The sequence below is a fragment of the Bos grunniens genome, chromosome 3 (genome assembly GCF_055505025.1).
Source record: "Bos grunniens cultivar Pamir isolate PY7600 chromosome 3, Bosgru_T2T1.0, whole genome shotgun sequence".
Classification (NCBI taxonomy): domain Eukaryota; kingdom Metazoa; phylum Chordata; class Mammalia; order Artiodactyla; family Bovidae; genus Bos; species Bos grunniens.
The window spans coordinates 39,296,566-39,316,040 of record NC_141167.1 but is presented as its reverse complement, the minus strand read 5'-3'; the positions used below and the strand labels follow the sequence as shown (position 1 = coordinate 39,316,040).

Sequence of the window (19,475 nt, the reverse complement as noted above, 5' to 3'; positions counted from 1 at the left end):
TTATAGACCAAGGTACATGGAACCAATTTTAAACACCACAGAAATACAACCAGGAGGAATTTATAAACCCACTCAGAGAAACCCCAAATGTAGAATATATACCCAGTCTATGTTCCAACTGACACAAGTCATCTTCCTAAAAGGGTAATCTGTCCCCTTTCCTCCAAAATCTTTTTTGCTCCTCTTGCACACAAATCAAACCCCAAATTATTCAAGCCAATATACAAGGTCTTACACAATTTGATCCTTTCTGACTCTTCTCTCTCCCTATATACTCTCCTAACCTCGACACACACACACTCCTACATCAGTCACACAAATCTCACTGGCTAACAGTTGTTCCCGCATGATTCCTTATCCTTTCCCACATCTGTACCTTCAAGGTCTTCCTCCTGTCTTAACCACCTAGTCCAAATCTTGCTCAGTTGTCAAAATTTGGCTCCAATCCCGCTTGCTTTAAGAAACTGTCTAAAATCTGCCTTCAAAGTAATGTCTCCCTTTCCCACACTATCATAGCACTCACTGTACCTGACAGAACTTAATACCCTAGCTTTAAAGCATAACAATTTAAACATGTCCATCGCCACTGTTTTCTTCTTTGCATTCCCTTACTGACCAACACGAGGAAATTAAATTAAACTGAAAGATTCTGATTGCTCAGCCTACTCCAAAACAGCACCTAAGTGTGTCAAACGCTCAATAAATGTTTGCCAAATAAATGAATGTCTTATATCTCAATCCAATAAATCCTGTTCAAAGCAGGAATATAATTATTTATATTTTTAAAAACTCAATTGCAGCAAGAATTAAGTATCTAAACTAATGAGCAACTTACCAGAGTAAATCTGAATCCTTTAGGAGAGGGATGAAGTGTCAATTTTATACATGCAGGAAGCAGGCTCAAAAATGTAAAACAAAAGCTAAAAAAGTAACAAAAATCAAACATTTATTTTCTTTATAGAAGTATACAACTAAAGCAAAGAAACATTTTTTAAAATGTAAGGATCACATTACTTATCAACTTAAATTGATTTCTAAAGTTTTTTTATGTATTAAGTAATAAATTCAAGACCAAATAACATTTAAATAAAATCCAGACACTGCAATATGTACACGCTTTAATATATATGTGATTATATAATACAGAACAAAACACTGTAGAACTAAATATTGCTTATGTTATTTTAGTATTTAGTATCTATTCTGGGAAAGATACAAAGATAGACAGCTAAAAGTCAATCAGCAAACACTCAAAACAGATATCATGGACTCAGTGAACATGACTGAGCAAACTTCAGGAGAGTGAAGGACAAGGAAGCCTGGTGTGCTGCAGTCCATGGGATCACAGAGTCAGACACGACTTAGTGTCTGAACAACAACAAAACAAGAAAATAAAACCAGGTATAAAGAAACAATTCTGTATTTGTTACGCAAACATTCATAAAATTTACTCACAAGAGAACCTCATTAGCCCTCATTTCACAAAAGTTGGTTATCTGATTTTCAACCCATGGTAAATCATAAAGAACAAGCTGGAAAGGGAGTGGGAAGGTGCCAGAGCTTCTCCTTGTGATGACTGATGGGCAAGGAGGACAAAGAACTCAGCAATAAGCACAGTTGGAGCCACTTAGTACCAAGGCAAACAGCCTTTGAAAGCCCTGAAAACAATAGTTACAAGGCAAAATAATAACTGACTTTCCCACTTGAGGTAGCTTTGTGGCTTGTCAGCTTTACTAGTCTGCCTCCTGTTAAGGTGGGCTACAAAGGATATTCTCCAAAAGAATGGAAGGAAAGAGGCAGGCAGCACACACACATACACACACACCTCCCAGTCATTCAAACACTAATGATGGTGCTGCAGGAAAGAGATCTGCAGATTAATTAAAGTCCCTTTTCAACTGATTTTAAGTTAATCAAAAGGGTGCTATCTTGGGCCTGAATCACTTGGAAGCCTTTAAAAGAAGGCTTAGCGGACTTCCCTGGTGATCCACTGGTTAAGAAACTGCCTGCCAACGCAGCAGGCGTGGGTTCAATCTTTGGTCCAAGAAGATTCCACAAGCCGCACAGCAACAAAGCCCTTGCGTCACAACTACTGAACCTGTGCTCTAGAGCCCATGTTCCACGATAAGAGAAGCCACCTCAGTGAGAAGCCCATGGAAGCCCCACTCTTCACAACTAGAGAAAGCCCACAGGCAGTAACAAAGACCCAGCGCAGCCGAAAATAAGTAATAAATAAATTAAAAACTTCAATGCTTTATTTAAAAAATTATAAAGAGGGCTTAGGCCTTCCCTGAGCTCAGACTCCAAACAGCAGTCGGCGGGAGAGGGTGGGGGGTGGGGGGGCTGGGGGGGGTGGGGGGGCTGGGGGGGGCTGGGGGGGTGGGGGGGCGGGGGGGGGCGGGGAAGGGGGAGGAGGAGGATTGGAGGGATTGGTACAGCTCTCCCTTCCCCAGAGACCCTCTCCTGAATGCCTGCCTTGCGGACTTCCAGTTTGCTTAGCCAGCTCCCACAACTGTATAAGCCAATTCCTCGTAATAAATTCACACACACACACACACACACGGACCTACTACTCATTTTACTTCTCACCCTGACTGATACACCACGGAAACTCATGACTCTTCAAGGTCATGGTAAATCATGTTTAGTATACTCTGTTTAAGGAAGAGGGAAGTAGTAACAATAACTTTCACATAAAATGTTTCAAATAAAAGACTTCCGTTATACAGCAGCATAAGTTTACGTTATGTGGACTATTCACTAATGAAGTGGAGAAGGAAATGGCAACCCACTCCAGTATTCTTGCCTAGAGAATCCCAGGACAGAGGAGCCTGGTAGGCTGCTGTCCATGCGGTTGCACAGAGTCAGACGTGACTGAAGTGACTTAGGATGCATGCATGCATTGGAGAAGGAACTGGCAACCCACTCCAGTATTGCCTGGAGAATCCCAGGGATGGAGGAGCTTGGTGGGCTGCCATCTATGGGGTCACACAGAGTTGGACACGACTGAAGCGACTTAGCAGCAGCACTAATGAAGAGTACCTTACTCCTATGATGCCAGATAAATGAGGTATTGCCATGACACTTTAAGAGTAGCTTATAAAACACTATATACAAACTTCATGTCTCTTACCTGATCATTATCTGGATGTGATGTGGCAAAATATCCCTGATCTTGAAAAAGACACTGAAGCTGCACCAAATATTGGCTACTTTATCCTTAAAAGAAATTTGTTAGTTTTACCTTCTAGTATGATTAAAAGAAATATTAAACTTCACAAAGTCCTAAATCTCTAAAGAGATAAACTTTTGGGTCATGGGAAATATTTGCTCACAATTTCATAACTAAGTTGATTAAACTCTCCAAAGAACACACACACACTCAAACAATGGGAACTTTCATTTTTTGCATGGGAGGTGATCTAAATCACTAGTCAATCATAATTTAGATGCTCCCAAAAAATACTTAATATTTTTCAAAGAGCAGCCCATTGTCCCTAAATACAGTTATTCATCTTTGGAAATGTATCTAAGAAATCTTTACTTTTTGTATTCTAATTGTATTCTGATTTGTAGAATACACGTTGTTTGACCCATTTACCACATGCCTACTAGCTACTAGCAATGGTAAGATAATGACTACTAGCTACTAGCAATGGTAAGAGTCAACTGTTAATGAATCAACAAGTTTAAAGACATTAGCAGCTGTGCTAGAATCACTTTCAAAATCATACTTGTAACTACAGTTCTCTGATCATGAAACCCATCCTCTGCAGAGCTGCTTAACTCACAGCTATGTAGGCATAACATCAAGAAAGTAACTATCACTGACAACTGTACCATCCTACTTCCCTCTGCTGGGCCAGTGAAACTGCTCTTCAGATTTTGAGGGCAACAAGTGAATGAAGGTGACCAACACCACCATAAAAATGCATGACACTCGTTTTTATAATTACCATGGTAAACACCATTTCTGAAATAGAAGCAAAGGCAAATAACCAGGCAGCTTACATGGAGGATTAAACTTTTCTTTATATAAGTGTTAAGGTTAGAGGATATATAAAGAAGTTAGGAACACCATTCTGAGTTCAAACTACAGCTCTGCCATGCACTAGCTATATGAACCTCTGACCTCAGTTTTCTGATCTGTAAGAATGGGTATATATAACTATCTCACCACTATGGCAAAGGATCAAATAAAATTACATGTGAAGTGTCTGGTACCTAGTAAGTGGTGGTGATGGCAATAATGATTGTTTATGATTCTCAGTACGGTCACTATCGTTATCCCAAGTGACATACAAGGCATACATTTCTGTTCCTTCACAACACCAAATTCTCTTAGTCTCTTTCTCTTCCATCCTCCCACAGACTGACTGAAAGATATTCTATAGAATTTTATATATTCAAAAATTAGAAAGATACATATGCTTGTCTAATTCTTTTTAAAAGAAATGTTTATTCAAAAGCAAATTATCTATACATATGTTGTCTCTAACTTTATTAAAAGACCTTTTTGTTTCAGAAAAATGGTTTGTTTAATTTAATTACTGACTCTAAATCAAATTATCCATGCAATAAAAGTTTAACAACAGTGATTAAGCTAGCATTAAATGAAATGAATGATTCTCATTAAAAATTACTATGGATGAAGGTTATATATCTCATAAGGAATTATGAGATCTTTCTGAACCAAACATGATTATTAGTTTAATAAATAATTTCCTAGGACTAAAAAGAGAATATAACCCCCCCTCCCCCCAAAAAAACACAAAACTGTTAACTTTATAGCTGCAACTTTTCATGCTGTCTTTCATTATGGACTCTATTTCATTAGAAAAATGTATAACTGAATTATGGATCTCATGGAGGCATAAATACTACCTACTCATGTAATGTACTAGAACATGCCAGCTGAGCTAGAGGTTGTGCACAGATTAAACAAATGGCAAGGAATGATTGCAGGAAGAGAGCAGCTGAAGTCACTATTCCTTGTGAGTCTTCTACATGAAATCCCCAGAGGTCACAGAGAAAGGCCTGTAACAGAAGGGAGTGAGAGAAAAGTCCTTAAACATGCCTCAAATAACCCACGATCAACCGGAAAGAGTCTTCTTAGAACTTGCAAGGTTTGTTCCCTCTCTGTAAAGAACGGCAGCCAGCAGAGAATGAAGGAAGCCACGACAGTACAAGCCAGCTTAATTAACAACACCAACCTGGAACACAAACAGAGGGAAACAGTAAGATAAAGAGAGGTCAGTAATTCTGAGAAATCAGTCTGTGGCTCACTAACTATAATAAATGCAAATGTACAGTAATGATAAATCTATGCCACCAACACAGGTTTAAGATGAATGAGAGTCTACTTAAATCACGGTTAAGAAATTTACAACTATTAATATGTGCAATTCCTCAACAAAAAGACTATCACCATCCTTATTAACATTTAACTTAGATGCCACTCCTAGGCAGCCATGAAGAAAAATGTCAAATTGGGATGTCTTTCTAATAAGTATACAACATGCTCTAAAGGGATGAAATCCTACAGCAATGTTCTACCAAGCCAATCCACATTACCTCCAGTAAATATATGTATTTTAAAATATTTATTGGCCACAATGCATAGCAAGCGGGATCTTAGTTCCCCAACCAGGGATCAAACCTGCGAACTTCCCTTAGAGTGGAAGTGCAGAGTTTTAACCCCTGGACCACCGGGGAAGTCCCCATAAATATTCATTGATCAAAATATTTTTCTCATTAGGAAGATTTAAAATACAATAGTATAGAACATAACAATCTCTCTTTCCAATGGAAAGAGAGCCAACACAGCCACCAACACATTAATAAGAAATCACCAAGGGGCAAAGACCACCTTCCTCCAAGGTAAGTATGCCAAATAAATTAGCTGATGTTTTGAATTCTGCTATTTAAAAGCTACTCACCCCTTTCCTTTGAGGCCTTTTTTAAAACACTTGCCAAGTAAAAAACAAAAAAATGGCAAGGAGTGGTAAAGTTCCATCTGCTTATAGTTTATAGCTAAGCAAAATGCCAGGGACCCTAGCAGGTCCCAGTCATAAGATACTCCAAGAATACCCCACAAAGCAAAGCCGAGACTCACAGAATTATATATGTTCTCATGTCAAGGAAATTATCTCAATAAGTAAAAGAGATTTTGCATTTTAAAGAACATTTTACTTATGTGATTCTGTAATAATATGTATAATCAAAACAATTTCTAAATAAAAGCTGAAAGTATTGAATTGATAAGCAAATTTGAAATTATATATAGTGGTCTCAAATATATTAAATCTACTACTAAACAGAGCAACTGATTTGTTTAGGTTTAAAGAACTCTAAATAAGTAACACATAGCTTTGTTTCTGCTGGGTTATTTTACCATATTACTGTAACAACGTACCAAAAAATCAATGCTCCAAAAGTTAAAAATACACAAAAACACTGAACTTACTAATATCACTATCCTTCCTCTATAATATGCATCAATAATATGAATTAATACATGTGCTTGATTGGAAATCAACAACACTGCTATGTGAAAACAGTATCACAACTAGATTTTCATTTGAAAATGGGGAGCTGAGCACTCATGTTTACCTCCTCTCCTTCCTGAGACCCCCTTAAAATGGGGAATTTTTAAAAGTATACATCTACAGCCATAAGGCAATGGCACCCCACTCTAGTACTCTTGCCTGGAAAATCCCAAGGACAAAGGAGCCTGGTAGGCTGCAGTCCATGGGGTCGCTAAGAGTCAGACACGACTGAGCAACTTGACTTTCACTTTTCACTTTCATGCACTGGAGAAGGAAATGGCAACCCACTCCAGTGTTCTTGCTTGGAGAATCCCAGGGACGGGGGAGCCTGGTGGGCTGCCATCTATGGGGTCGCACAGAGTTGGACATGACTGAAGCGACTTGGCAGCAGTAGCAGCTACAGCCATAAAGAGAACAGGGGTCGGTTATAACAGATAAAGATTTCAACACATCTGTAGAAGACAGAAAGAGGACAGAGAAGTGGCAACCAATAAAATACACTAAAAGAAGCCACAGCTTAGTGAACACACAGAGGAAGCTCAGGCTAGCAAGGAGCCTATCCGCCCTGCACACCCTCAGAGAACTCTGGAAACAAGTAGGTTGGAGTACTTGAGGATGTTAAAAAGAAAACAAGGATTAACTGAAAATTCCAAATGGAGAAGGCACATCCCACCTCATGCCTCTGCAAAGATTATCTAGGAGCCAAAGCATTTACCGCTGGGCAACGAAAGAAGGAATATTTCTCTCCCCCAAAATGAAATAAACTATCCAAGCAACTAAGTTAACACTATCATGCAAATTCCTCCGCACTGTGACATTTAAGGATCCCAGAGTGCTGGCCAGAACCCTACTATAGAGAGCTCACATGCAGCTTTCTCTTCTGCCTTATTCTTAGAATAAACACACCAGGATCAAATAGACATTTAAGGAACACCTATGACAGAAAAGGCCTTCCCTGGTAGCTCAGCTGGTAAAGAATCCACCTGCAATGCAGCAGACCCTGGGTTGGGAAGATCTGCTGGAGAAGGAATAGGCTACCCAGTCCAGTATTCTTGGGCTTCCCTGGTGGCTTAGCAGGTAAAGAATCCACCTGCAGTGCGGAAGACCTGGGTTCGATCCCTAGGTTGGGAAGATCCCCTGAAGAAGGGAACAGCTACCCACTCCAGTATTCTCACCTGGAGAATTCCATGAACTGTATAGTCCATGGGGTTGCAAAGAGTCAGACACAACTGAGTGACTTGCACTACTACTATGAGAGAAAAAGGACCAAAGTGAAAAGGAGAAAAGACTGACCTAGGAGAATAGAAATAATTCACAGAACAGTGGGGTAAGAAAGTAAACTGAAATTTAAGATATGCTTAACAAATGAAATTTAATACAAGTGTTAGACATAAAGCAAGATAATCTTCAAAAATATAAAACAAAGACAGATGCTCAAGATGGAGATGAAAGATCTATTATCTGTCTAACAAGCTTCAGAAAAAAGGGAGAGAATTATAAAAAAATATTATTCATGAGAATTCCCAGAACTGAAGAACATGAGTCTTCAAAACGAATGATCCATAGTGTCCAAAACAACTGTCAAAAATGCCTCTGCCCAGACTAATATCAAATTTCAGAGCCCAAAAATTAGAAAACAGTAATAACAGAAGCAGTAGCAACAATACAAATAATAAGAGCAGTAAATACTTACATGATATTTAGCACCTCCCAAGTAGGGTTTTAAATGTTTAACAAATGTGAATTCATTTAATTCTCAAGAAGCTTAAAAAGTAGCGTTCTTATCATCTCCATTTTACAAATGAGGAAAGTAAAGTAAATAGTATTTTAAAAAAATGTGTTCCTATAAAATGACATAATCCCAAAAGTTTTAAGAGTTTGATTCAAGTCACAGAGAAGACACCACTACAAATTTACCAGAATGGTTAAAAGGAAAATAACTGACAATTGTTGAGGATGAGCACCTATACCATTGCTCACAGGAGTGTTACTTGGTAGATTACGCTTAAAAACCATATGAGAATACTTAAACATGTGCATACCCTATAATTCAGCAATTCCACTCATAAGAAATATATTTACATGTGTACAAAGAGATCCTTACAAGAAAGTTCAAAGCAGCATAGTTTCATCATAGCCAAAACCTGGCAACACTCCAAATGTCTATCAGTAATAAAATCACGTGTACTCACGCAGTGGAATCTTACAAAGCAGTGAGAAAGAGAAGAAACCACAACCACATAGACCTGCGCGGATAACTCTCACAAAGACGATGCTGCACCAAAAACACCTAAGGCAAAGGAACACCTCCTGTGCTGTCTCTCATGTTAAATTCAAAGAAGGGGGAGAAGCAGACTACAGTGTTCCAAAAGTCAGTATGTGGCTGTCTTTGAGAAAGGAGGAGGGAGCAGTGCCAGGGCCGTGCACAGGGTCATTTTGGATACTAGCAATGTTCTATTTCTTGACATGGGTAACAGCCGATTCATTTATGCTTTATGTATTTTTCTGAATGAGTGTTAACATTTCAAAGTAAATATAGTTTAAAAAAATCTTATAAACAACTTCATGTTTCCTTTCTTTATCTTGGTGTTCCTATTAGACTATCTGAAAGCCATGATTCTACAAAGCCAAAAAAAAAAAGAGCTCAATTAGGAAAGTGGACAGAATAAAAAACATGGTGGAAGCAACTACATATCTGAATATCTTTCACAAGTCTTTTGACATATATGTATTTTAATTTTATTACTAAAATAGACTAGAGACAAAAGGAAAAACGATTAATTAAGCAATCATGGTATGGATTTTTTTTCCTTTGAGACAGATGGAGACAACCAGCAATATTTAATGCATTAGAAGACAAACTGGAGAGCCATGTACAGATTTTATCAACTTTCCTCTACAATCTGTTTACTTGAGTGTTGCTTATTTTAGGTATCAAAAATTAAACACACCAAATCCACACAGATTTAATCATTAAATTTTAGTTTCCTGAAGCTTCCAGTTACCACTATTTGTTAGAAAAACATTTTGTTTTAAAACTCAAAAACTGGAAGTCTTTTTGTCAGTGTCAGATAACGTTTACAAAAGATAGAAGATGTTTTACCTTTTTAGTATTAGGAGAGCATCACTGTACTTGGCATTCTTTTTCTAACTTTCCAGAAGAGCTAATCGGTTACCAGTGTTCTATTCCCAAGCCAAATGGGTGTGAAAAAGCATTTCTACTTTTAATAAATCTGAACTTTACCCATCAAGTAAACACCTGGTGAAGAGATACTTTTATCATTTTTAAAAGGTTTATATAAGCAAGAACCCTAGTAAATAAGACATAGTAGATGACAACATTATACAAACGGAGCCTAGATTTCATGATGTGCATCTGATTTCATTTCTAAATCAGTAAAGGATACTGAAAATGTCCATAGTCGATAAGAATAAGGCCTGGGTATAGCAATATGCATAATGCAGTGGCAATCTGTAAAGAAAATTATTATGAAATAATAATCTGTTACTTGAATCAAACAAGGTAAATGCATAGTTTCATTTAACACAGTAGCAAATATTCCATTCTTACCTTCTATTTATCAAAATATTTCATTTTTATAAAACTCTTTAAATACTGAAGTTTTCATGGAGGTGACATAGCATACTCCAGTAAAAATGAAAAAAAAAATCACTAAAAGGTATTTGTTAGAGAAAGCACTTTTAGATATACAAATCAGATAAATTAATCTAATAATTAATCTATATAAAATGACCAAAGAGAATATTCATTAACTGTGAATATGAGAATATATAGCAACTTTTCAAAATGCCTTTCAGTTGTCATTCTCCCAAGCCAACCCAACATTCAAATTTACCAGTTAAGCAATAAATTTAGGATTCTGTATAACTCAGAAGTATATAACTTCTAAAATTCAGTGCCTCTTATTACTACAGTTGGGCATTAAAATAATTACTCTAAGGTAAGTTAATGTTTCTAAATGAAAATTAATTGACAGAAGATATACTGTTCCCTATTATCTATTCCCAAAAGCATAGCTTGCTTAAGCTCTACACTTAATAGCTAAGCTAATAAAACATTTCAGAGATGAAATGTCAGGTTACTTCAAAACCTACCTTTTTCTTAGTTGAGATTTCTTTTAAACAACAACAGTACAGAACCACTGCAGGTATGTATATCAACAAATCAGCAATTAACACTGAAAAAACAAACAAATGATTTTAAGCGAGAGTCCATCAAGATTTACTATAACCTATTAGTCACCTCCCTCCAACCTTGAGTGGGAATTCTATTAACACAAGGTTGCTACCCATTCTGGACGAGTCCTTTCCACTGGAGCCCTTTCCATTCCCTTCACCTGTGCCTAATTTCAACTGATATAGGACTAGAGAGTGTCTTAATTTCCTCTAATAAATTCACACATTAAGTTAATTAAATGTATCTAATTCTCTCTTTGCCCTGACCTGAATTTAAAAATTAAGAATACTCAAAGCAAGGGAAGTAAACTTTTATTTTCCCCTCAATATCTATATGCTCCAAATTTCCTGATGCGAACAATACCTCAAATGTGGAGACGCATAGGAGAATCTTTTTAAATGTGAATATTTATAAAAATTCATAAAGTTTTGCTAATTAATTCATACAAAGACCTTGAGAGGCCGAGGTGAAGAAGAAACTGAAAAAAAGTGGGGAAAAAATAAAGCAATTCATAATTCTGAATGTTCAGTGCTTTCAGAACAAAGAAAAACTAATATATTAAGTTTTTCAACAATACAACATAGCTATCCAAAGAGCCTATTTTTTTCTTATACCAGAAAACATATATTTAAGTTCAAGAATAAGGTAAACAATAGTAAACTATCAGTGTTAGATACATGCAATCTATTTTTACCCCCAGATTCTACATTATGAAAAGCTGGAACATATTCAAAGGAGTGCAACCAGAGGCCTCAAAACCATGATTACATTCAAGAAACTGGTCGTCTAATAAAAGCTGAAGTATCTAAGAATGTTTAACCTGGAGAGGCGATAATTTCACGTCTGTAAGGTGTTAGGTATAAAAAGGACCAGACTTGTTCTGTGTGGCCCAAGGAAACAGAACTTCATATGATTTGTGAAGGTTCAATAGAAGAAGGAAATTTCTAATAATTGGGGCTCTTTGAAAATAGAACAAACTGTGTCTAAAAGTCATGAGTTTCCTCCAGATACAGGTACTGGCTCAGAAGCTAAGTTCAGATGGGATTAAAGCATTGGTGGTGGGGGGGTGGGGGGGGCATGGGAAGGGAGTGGTGTGGGAGAGGGAGGAGCAATGCAGGTTCTCTCTTGGACCTGAGAGTCTATCATGGTATGAATGGTAAAGAGAACAAATCTGACCAGGCTTAGAGTAATTAAGGAAAAGACCCATAAAAGCCTAAGTCTTGTAAAGATTTTAAAAAAATGTAAGCTCATTACTTTCAACTCTTAGCATACAATAAATGCTCAATAAACATTTGTTATAAAGATTAGTTTAGCAACACTACACAGCAACACAATGTATGATATACAACTGTTGTTGTTTAGTTGCAGTCATGTCCAACTCTTTTACAATCCCATGGACTGTAGCCCACCAGGCTCCTCTGTCCATGGGATTTCCCAGGCAAGAATACTGAAGTGAGTTGCCACTTCCTTCTCCAAGGGATCTTCCCAACCCAACGACTGAACCTGCATTTCCTGCATTGGCAGGTGGGCTGTTTACCACTGAGCCAGTGGGGAAGCCCATACAACTGTAATTTACTTTAAAAGTGAAAAGGATTTATCAAAGCAAAGGCCTAAACAACTAAAACTTTAATTCAGAGCTAACCAACTTCAGGTGAGCTAGTAACAGTACCCTCACTTTACTGGGCCTCAGTTTCTCAGCCTAAGAATAACAACAGTATTTTACCTCATTTGGGTGTCCATATTATTAAGTGAGATAATAACAAATGTAAAGCACCCAGAATTATTCGTTTCTACTGTTGCGTGTCTTAGTTTACATACACATTTGCTCAAACAGTATACATATATACGCATATGTACAGTTACACAACTGTAAAAGTCAGTAAGGACAATAATAGAACCAGTTCAAAAAAATGTTTAATTCAATGTTACATTCAACATCTACTGCTCTTTTACCTGTTGCACGCATGAAGAGCTTATGTGCCTGACTCTCATATCCACGTGATGTATGGAGAGCAATCCAGTCTGGATTTATAAACTTTGCCCTGCAAATCAAAGCATATATACATGCACTTTATGCCCCATCACTTTTAGCAATAAGGACACCTGAGGACATATGAATCTATGTTGAGAAGTGGAGCAATAGAGTTAAGGCTTAACTCTTTGTATTTAACCATGTGAAACTGACTAAAGCTAAAAAACCGAGTCCACCTTGCTCATCTTCCAACAAACTCATGTAACATTTTAACTGAAAGCCCTACCTTCAAGCCCTACCTTCATGATACTTTCAGTGTGAAAACAGTCTAATGTGTCACCTTTCGTTTACTAAACATGTACTTTGTAAACAGCAAGATACTAGGACTGAGGATCATAGCTTTATAATTTATCATCCTTTCAGTTATCATAATAGGCTACAATAAATAGCTGTTAATCATAAATCACTGCATAAAACTGAACATAATTATTAAAGATACATTAAGTTTTCAATAGTATTACATTTTCCAGAACACTGAAAAGTACAACTAGTTACCATGAAGTTTGGAGACATATTTTTAGTCCAGGAAGCTAATTTTTTAAACATATGAAACGGTAAAATAAGTTCAGAAGATACTGTGAAGAAGTTCCTCAAATTTCTACTGACACACTGCAGGTCTGAAATGGAATACCACTACAGAGTAGAACTGGGTCTCTACTAAACAGAAGTGCCTTATCATCTATAAACCATTCCATGCCTGTAAAAGAAGGAATTCCAATCCGATCTTAAATCATAAGTGAAACACTACAGTACTTCTAGTTTCTAACTTGACTGGTTAATCACAATACCATTTAGACCTTTATTTTTCATTTACTTTGGGCCATTCCAGGAAAAAAGCTTTCCTATGCACAACTAATCATATTAGATATATTTCTCAGTAAACCATGCATAATTGGTAACATTTCTACTTCAAAACAAAGCTAGATTTTTTTGCATCTCTTTCTAGCATTTCCACCAGAAAGATTACACAAATATTAAAACTCTGATAGTTAACTTTCCTACAAACCAATTATAAAGGCATGGTGCTCTACAAACCATAATACAATAATAGCTACAAATGATCTCTCCTCCAATCAACAAACTGTTCCTTACTGCATCTGCTAAGGGCATAAATATGTAGTTATGTTAAGGAAGAAAAACTTACACATAAGCACATAAAAAACTATGATAAGCTGTAAGAGGTGGATAGTCCAATCCCCAATACTGTAAATTGTTATCACTGCTGTTAAAATACCTGGAAAAAAAAAGAAAGCACCACTCCATCAATCAATATTCAAGAAATAGACTTGTATTCAATATATCATGTCATTTAACTTGAAAAAACATATAAGGTAAAAAAAAATCATCTACATTTTTTCTTTTCCTCTTCTCTCAAAAACTTTTGTGAACTCACAATTAAAGTTGTTAATGAGTAGTGTGACTAAATTATTATCTAAACTGAAGTACTCTTAAGAGTGAAAGAGGAAGCTATTAATAATTAAGCCATAACAATAGAGGTAAACCAAGATTGTCACAGGCAAATTGGAACTTGTTGTCATTCTACTATTAGTAAACTTAAACAATGACTAATACTTATACAAAAGAAAATATGCAACGAAAAAGAGAATTTGCTTCTGACAGTCTAAAAATTACAGAAACAATGTGAAATCACAATTTTAAAAAGTAAAAAATGAATGTTAAAATCATGTAAAGATTTGGTTTGCAAAGAAAGAAATACTGCGTGAAACAGGTAGACTTATTAATATCACTTTGAACACAATTCAACCAACATTTAATGAGAGCCTATTACATGCAAAATTCTGTGAATTAAGGAAAAACACTATATGTAAAGTTTATAAATTAATAGTTGGTTAAACTATTTAATTCATCATGTAATAATTGGTTAAACTATTTAAAATAACTGGTTAACTAATTAACCAGTTGGTTAGAAAGGGAAGAAACTACATATGAATACTGTGACTCAAGAAATGAAAATTTACATAGACTACATAGACTATAATAATTTACATAAGACTCCTTAACTATAATCTTTATAACTAGACAGCTTCTTCTATCCAAATAATTTTCTCAATCATTACAAGAATTTATAATAATGGACACCAAACTATATACAATATAAATAATCACTATCCCTAAGCCTGTTTCAGTCAGTTCAGTTGCTCAGTCGTGTCCAACTCTGCGACCCCATGGACTGCAGCACACCAGGCCTCCCTGTCCATTGACAATTCCCAGAGTTTACTCAAACTCATGTCCATTGAGTCAGTGATACCATCCAACCATCTCATCCTCTGTCATCCCCTTCTCCTCCCGCCCTCAATCTTTCCCAGCATCAGGGTCTTTTCCAATGAGTCAGTTCTTCGTATCAGGTGGCCAAAGTATTGGAGTTTCAGCCTCAACATCAGTCCTTCCAATGAATATTCAGGACTGATTTCCTTTAGGATGGACTGGTATGATCTCCTTGTAGTCCAAGGGACTCTCAAGAGTCTTCTCCAACACCACAGTTGGAAATCATCAATTCTTTGGCACTCAGCTTTCTATATAGTCCAACTCTCACATCCATACATGACTACTGGAAAAACCATAGCTTTCTAGCCAGACCTTTGTTGGCAAAGTAATGTCTCTGCTTTTGAATATGCTGTCTAGGTTGGTCATAACTGTTCTTTCAAAGAGCAAGCATCTTTTAATTTCATGGCTGCAGTCACCATCTGCAGTGATTTTGGAGCCCCAAAAATAAAGTCTGTCACTGTTTCCACTGTTTCCCCATCTATTTCCCATGAAGTGACAGGACCAGATGCCATGATCTTAGTTTTCTGAATGTTGAATTTTAAGCCAACTTCTTCACTCTCCTCTTTCACTTTCATCAAGAGGCTTTTTAGTTTTTCTTCACTTTCTGCCATAAGGGTGGTGTCATCTGCATATCTGAAGTTATTGATATTCCTCCCAGCAATCTTGATTCCAGCTTGTGCTTCATCCAGCCCAGCATTTCTCATGATGTACTCTGCATATAAGTTAAATAAGCAGGGTGACAATATACAGCCTTGACATACTCCTTTCCCTATTTGGAACCAGTCTGTCATTCCATGTCCAGTACTAACTGTTGCTTCCTGACCTGCATATAGATTTTTCAAGAGGCAGGTCAGGTGGTCTGGTATTCCCATCTCTTGAAGAATTTTCCACAGTCATTATTCCACAGTCAATAAAGCAGATGTTTTTCTGGAACTCTCTAGATTTTTCGATGATCCAACAGATGTTGGCAATTTGATCTCTGTAGGGCCACCCAAGACAGACGGGTCATGGTGGAGAGTTCTGATAAAACGTGGTCCACTGGAGAAGGGAATGGTAAACCACTTAAGCAGTCTTGCCTTGAGAACCCCATGAACAGTATGAAAAAGCAAAAAAAAAAAAAAATCCTGTTTCAAATGGGTCACAATTTTTTGACATCACAACCCCTTACTCTGAGACTGAAAAAAAAAAGTTTTAAGTTGGCCTTTATCATGATCCAGTTAAATAACCTACTACAGTTGACCCTGAACAACATGCAGATTAGGGGCACTGACTCTCCATGCAGTTGAAAATCCAAGTATAATTTACAGTCAGCCATCTCTCTCCGAAGTTCCTCTGGATCTAGGTTCCACAACCTCGGATTCAACCAACCATGGTTTCTGTAGTACAGTATTTACTATTGAAAGAAATCCATGTATAAAGGGGCCTGCACAGTTCAAACCCATGTTGTTCAAGGATCAACTGTATTCATCTTCAAAAGGTCTACTTTTCTTAGTGTCTGATACACAATATGTAGGTTTGTATGCAGGGAGTGAGGATTAATAAAATGATCAGGGCATGCTAGACAGCCATGGGCACAGTACAGCATGGTATCTCCTGGTGACAGTTATGTACTGCAGCAGCAACATCCATGTGAACAATCCTGGTTCCTGTATCTATCTGGCTGGAACTCAAAATCAAGATACAGTGAACCCAAGACTCCATATAAGTCAGAGTCCCTTTCAACAGCTTGAAACTGGGAAGCTGGGCCAGGCCAATAGTGGAAACCAGAGGACCCACTTCTCTAAATAGGGTTACCTGAACACAGGTACCAAACTGCGTTATTTCCAAATTCACGTAATGACAGGGAGCATTAGCACAAGGTTTTATTGTATTTACCCCAAAGAGTTGTTGAAGGACTGAATTAAACATGTAAAACTGTGAAGCAACTGCCTGACACAAAGTGAGTGTGCAACAGTAGTTCTAAGTGGTCATTAGCTACAAAACCACTGGGATGGATACAGTAGTGGAAAAGCATCAGATAATTCAAAAATCACATTTTGAACAATATAATTTGATTTGTTTTTCAGCTTCTTCTAAGGCAAAAGCTATTTTTCATTTACTTTAACACTGAGGTCCACTGGAGATAGCGAAGGAGACATGGGTGGTATGCAAAGGTATACACTAACAGTAAAACCACCGGTTGGACTGGGAAGAAAGAATAATACAACCAACAACTGTGCTACCTACTTTATGGAAATGCATAAGTAAGAAGAGAGAAATTTGTGGAAAAAGATAGCTTAAAATTGTTTCAAGTAAAGCTTCAAAATCTACCCGTAGAAACAAAGCAAATAGTTAATTCTCCTGCTTTATATGTATCAGATCCACCTGAAAAGTTGGATAAATACCATTGGAATGGAATGTCCTTTCCCACTGAATTCCCATGTAATCTCAGTAGATGTTTTATCAGAAAAAAACTCTAGCTGCCACAGCAAACTACAAAATTACTCCAAATGTGTTATCATTAACTTCAAAATGTAATTTTTTCTAATATATTGTGGCTATTTTTGCTCTGTACAAAAATATATTCTATTTTAAAACAGTTCCAAACTTAAAGAAGTTTCAAGAACAGTTCAAAGAATGTCTATATATCAAATGTAAAAATTTAATAAAAAACACCTTAAGAAAAATTCAAAGAACAGAAAGAAGATATTTATTTTATACATATACACACACCAAAACAAATGATTAAACTGCAGAATACTATTATACACTGCCGAATACTATGGCAGACAGACTTTAAAATCATCCCTGTGAACCCATCTCCTGGTATTCCTGCCACATGTGTGTACATTAATTCCCTCCCCTTGAGTATGGACAAGACATGTGACTTGCTAGTAAACAACCAAGTACAAAAAAAGGGACAGGATGACCATTCTTATGCTTATGTTTTACATATATGGAAGATTCCATCTTGCTGGCTAAGCTACAGAGTACTCCCTTTCACTGACTTGGAAGAAGAAAACTGTCATGTTTCAGTAAGTGGGCATAGTGGAGAAGCCACATAGCAAGAAACTGCAGGGGGACTCTAGAAGATAAAGATAGATTCCAATAAGAAACCAAAGCCCTTAGTTTTATAGATGCAAGGAAATTAATTCTGCCAATAACTTGAGGCAACTTGGAAATGGTTCTTTCCCCAACTGAGCCTCTGATAAGACTGCAGTCTCAGACGACAACTGGATTGCAGCCTCCGGAGACTCTGATCATAATACTGAAATAAGCTGTGCCCCAGACTTCTATAATAAATGTGTGTTTTGGACTTCCCTGGCGGTACAGTGGTTAAGAATCCTCCTGCCAATGGAGGGGACACAGGTTCGATCCCTGGTCCAGGAAGATTCCACATGCTGTGGGGCAACTGAGCCTGTGAACCAGAACTACCGAAGCCTGTGCACCTGCAGCCCACGCTCCTCAACAAGAGAAGTCACTGCAGTGAGAAGCCAGCACCACAAGCAGAGAGCAGCTCCCACCTGCCACAACCAGAGAAAGCCCGGCACAGCAATGAGGAACACAGGGCAACCAAAAATGAAAAACAAGTGTGTGTTTAAGTAATCACCGTTTTTGTGGTCATTTGTTACACAGGAGAAAAAGTTAATGTAATTTTTTATCTTAAAATCACACAAATCATTACAAAAAAGATCAGCAATTCATCAGTAACATGGGGGAAATAAATAAATATGCAAATTTGAGAAAAATATGATGATCAGTAAATACACCAGGGGCTTCCCAGGTAACACCGTGGCAAAGAATCTGCCTGTCAATGCAGAGACACAAGAGACGTGGGATTGATCCCTGGGTTGGGAAGATCCCCTGGAGCAGGAAATGGCAACCCACTACAGTATTCTTGCCTGGAAAATTCCACGGACAGAGGAGCCTGATAGGCTATATGGTCCATGGGGTCACAAAGAGTCGGACATGAAGGAAAATCAACATCACATGTACTCAAGGAAATGGAAATTTTAGAAGTCTGGTATTGTTATTATTAAATATTGGTAAGGGTAAGAGATATTCTGGTATTGGTATCTATTATAACTGGCTACTTTAGAGATTCCGCTTCTAGGAATCTACCTAGAAAAAAAATGTACACATGCACATAGGAGAAATGTACTTTAGTTAATCATTCCCCTACCAAAATATATTTAGGCTTCTCATAGTTATAACAATGCTGAAATAAACAGTGGTTCCCACAATTCCTCACTTATAAAACTGTGATCTTGTTTTAAAAAGCAACATACTCAGGGTAGGTGGACACTTCTCCTACCCCAGGTGATAAACCATGCCTGCACTAAGCCAGGCATTTCTATTAATGATTGCTTTAAGGGTGGAAAAGATTTTGCTCCATAACAAAAAGAGACGTAAAAAATAAGGTATTTTTATT

The 19,475-nt window shown here is 37.2% G+C and overlaps 1 protein-coding gene across 5 annotated transcripts in view; it reads right to left on the bottom strand.

Annotated features, from left to right (window-relative positions):
- The window catches only part of ALG6 (ALG6 alpha-1,3-glucosyltransferase), a 56,543-nt gene that overhangs the window by 15,261 nt on the left and 21,807 nt on the right, over positions 1–19,475 (bottom strand). For 2 of the 5 annotated variants that reach the window (XM_086390333.1, XM_086390336.1), the window contains exons 4-11: positions 13,923–14,012; positions 12,700–12,788; positions 10,665–10,747; positions 9,956–10,020; positions 5,940–6,125; positions 5,078–5,213; positions 3,134–3,219; positions 836–920 (exon numbers count right to left, since the gene is read on the bottom strand). In XM_086390333.1, coding sequence (XP_086246459.1) covers positions 836–920; positions 3,134–3,219; positions 5,078–5,213; positions 5,940–6,125; positions 9,956–10,020; positions 10,665–10,747; positions 12,700–12,788; positions 13,923–14,012 — 820 coding nt within the window. Of the gene's footprint in view, positions 1–835; positions 921–3,133; positions 3,220–5,077; positions 5,214–5,939; positions 6,126–9,955; positions 10,021–10,664; positions 10,748–12,699; positions 12,789–13,922; positions 16,103–19,475 lie in introns of all 5 variants that reach the window. The other 3 variants (XM_086390335.1, XM_086390334.1, XM_086390337.1) reach the window with 3 other exon arrangements.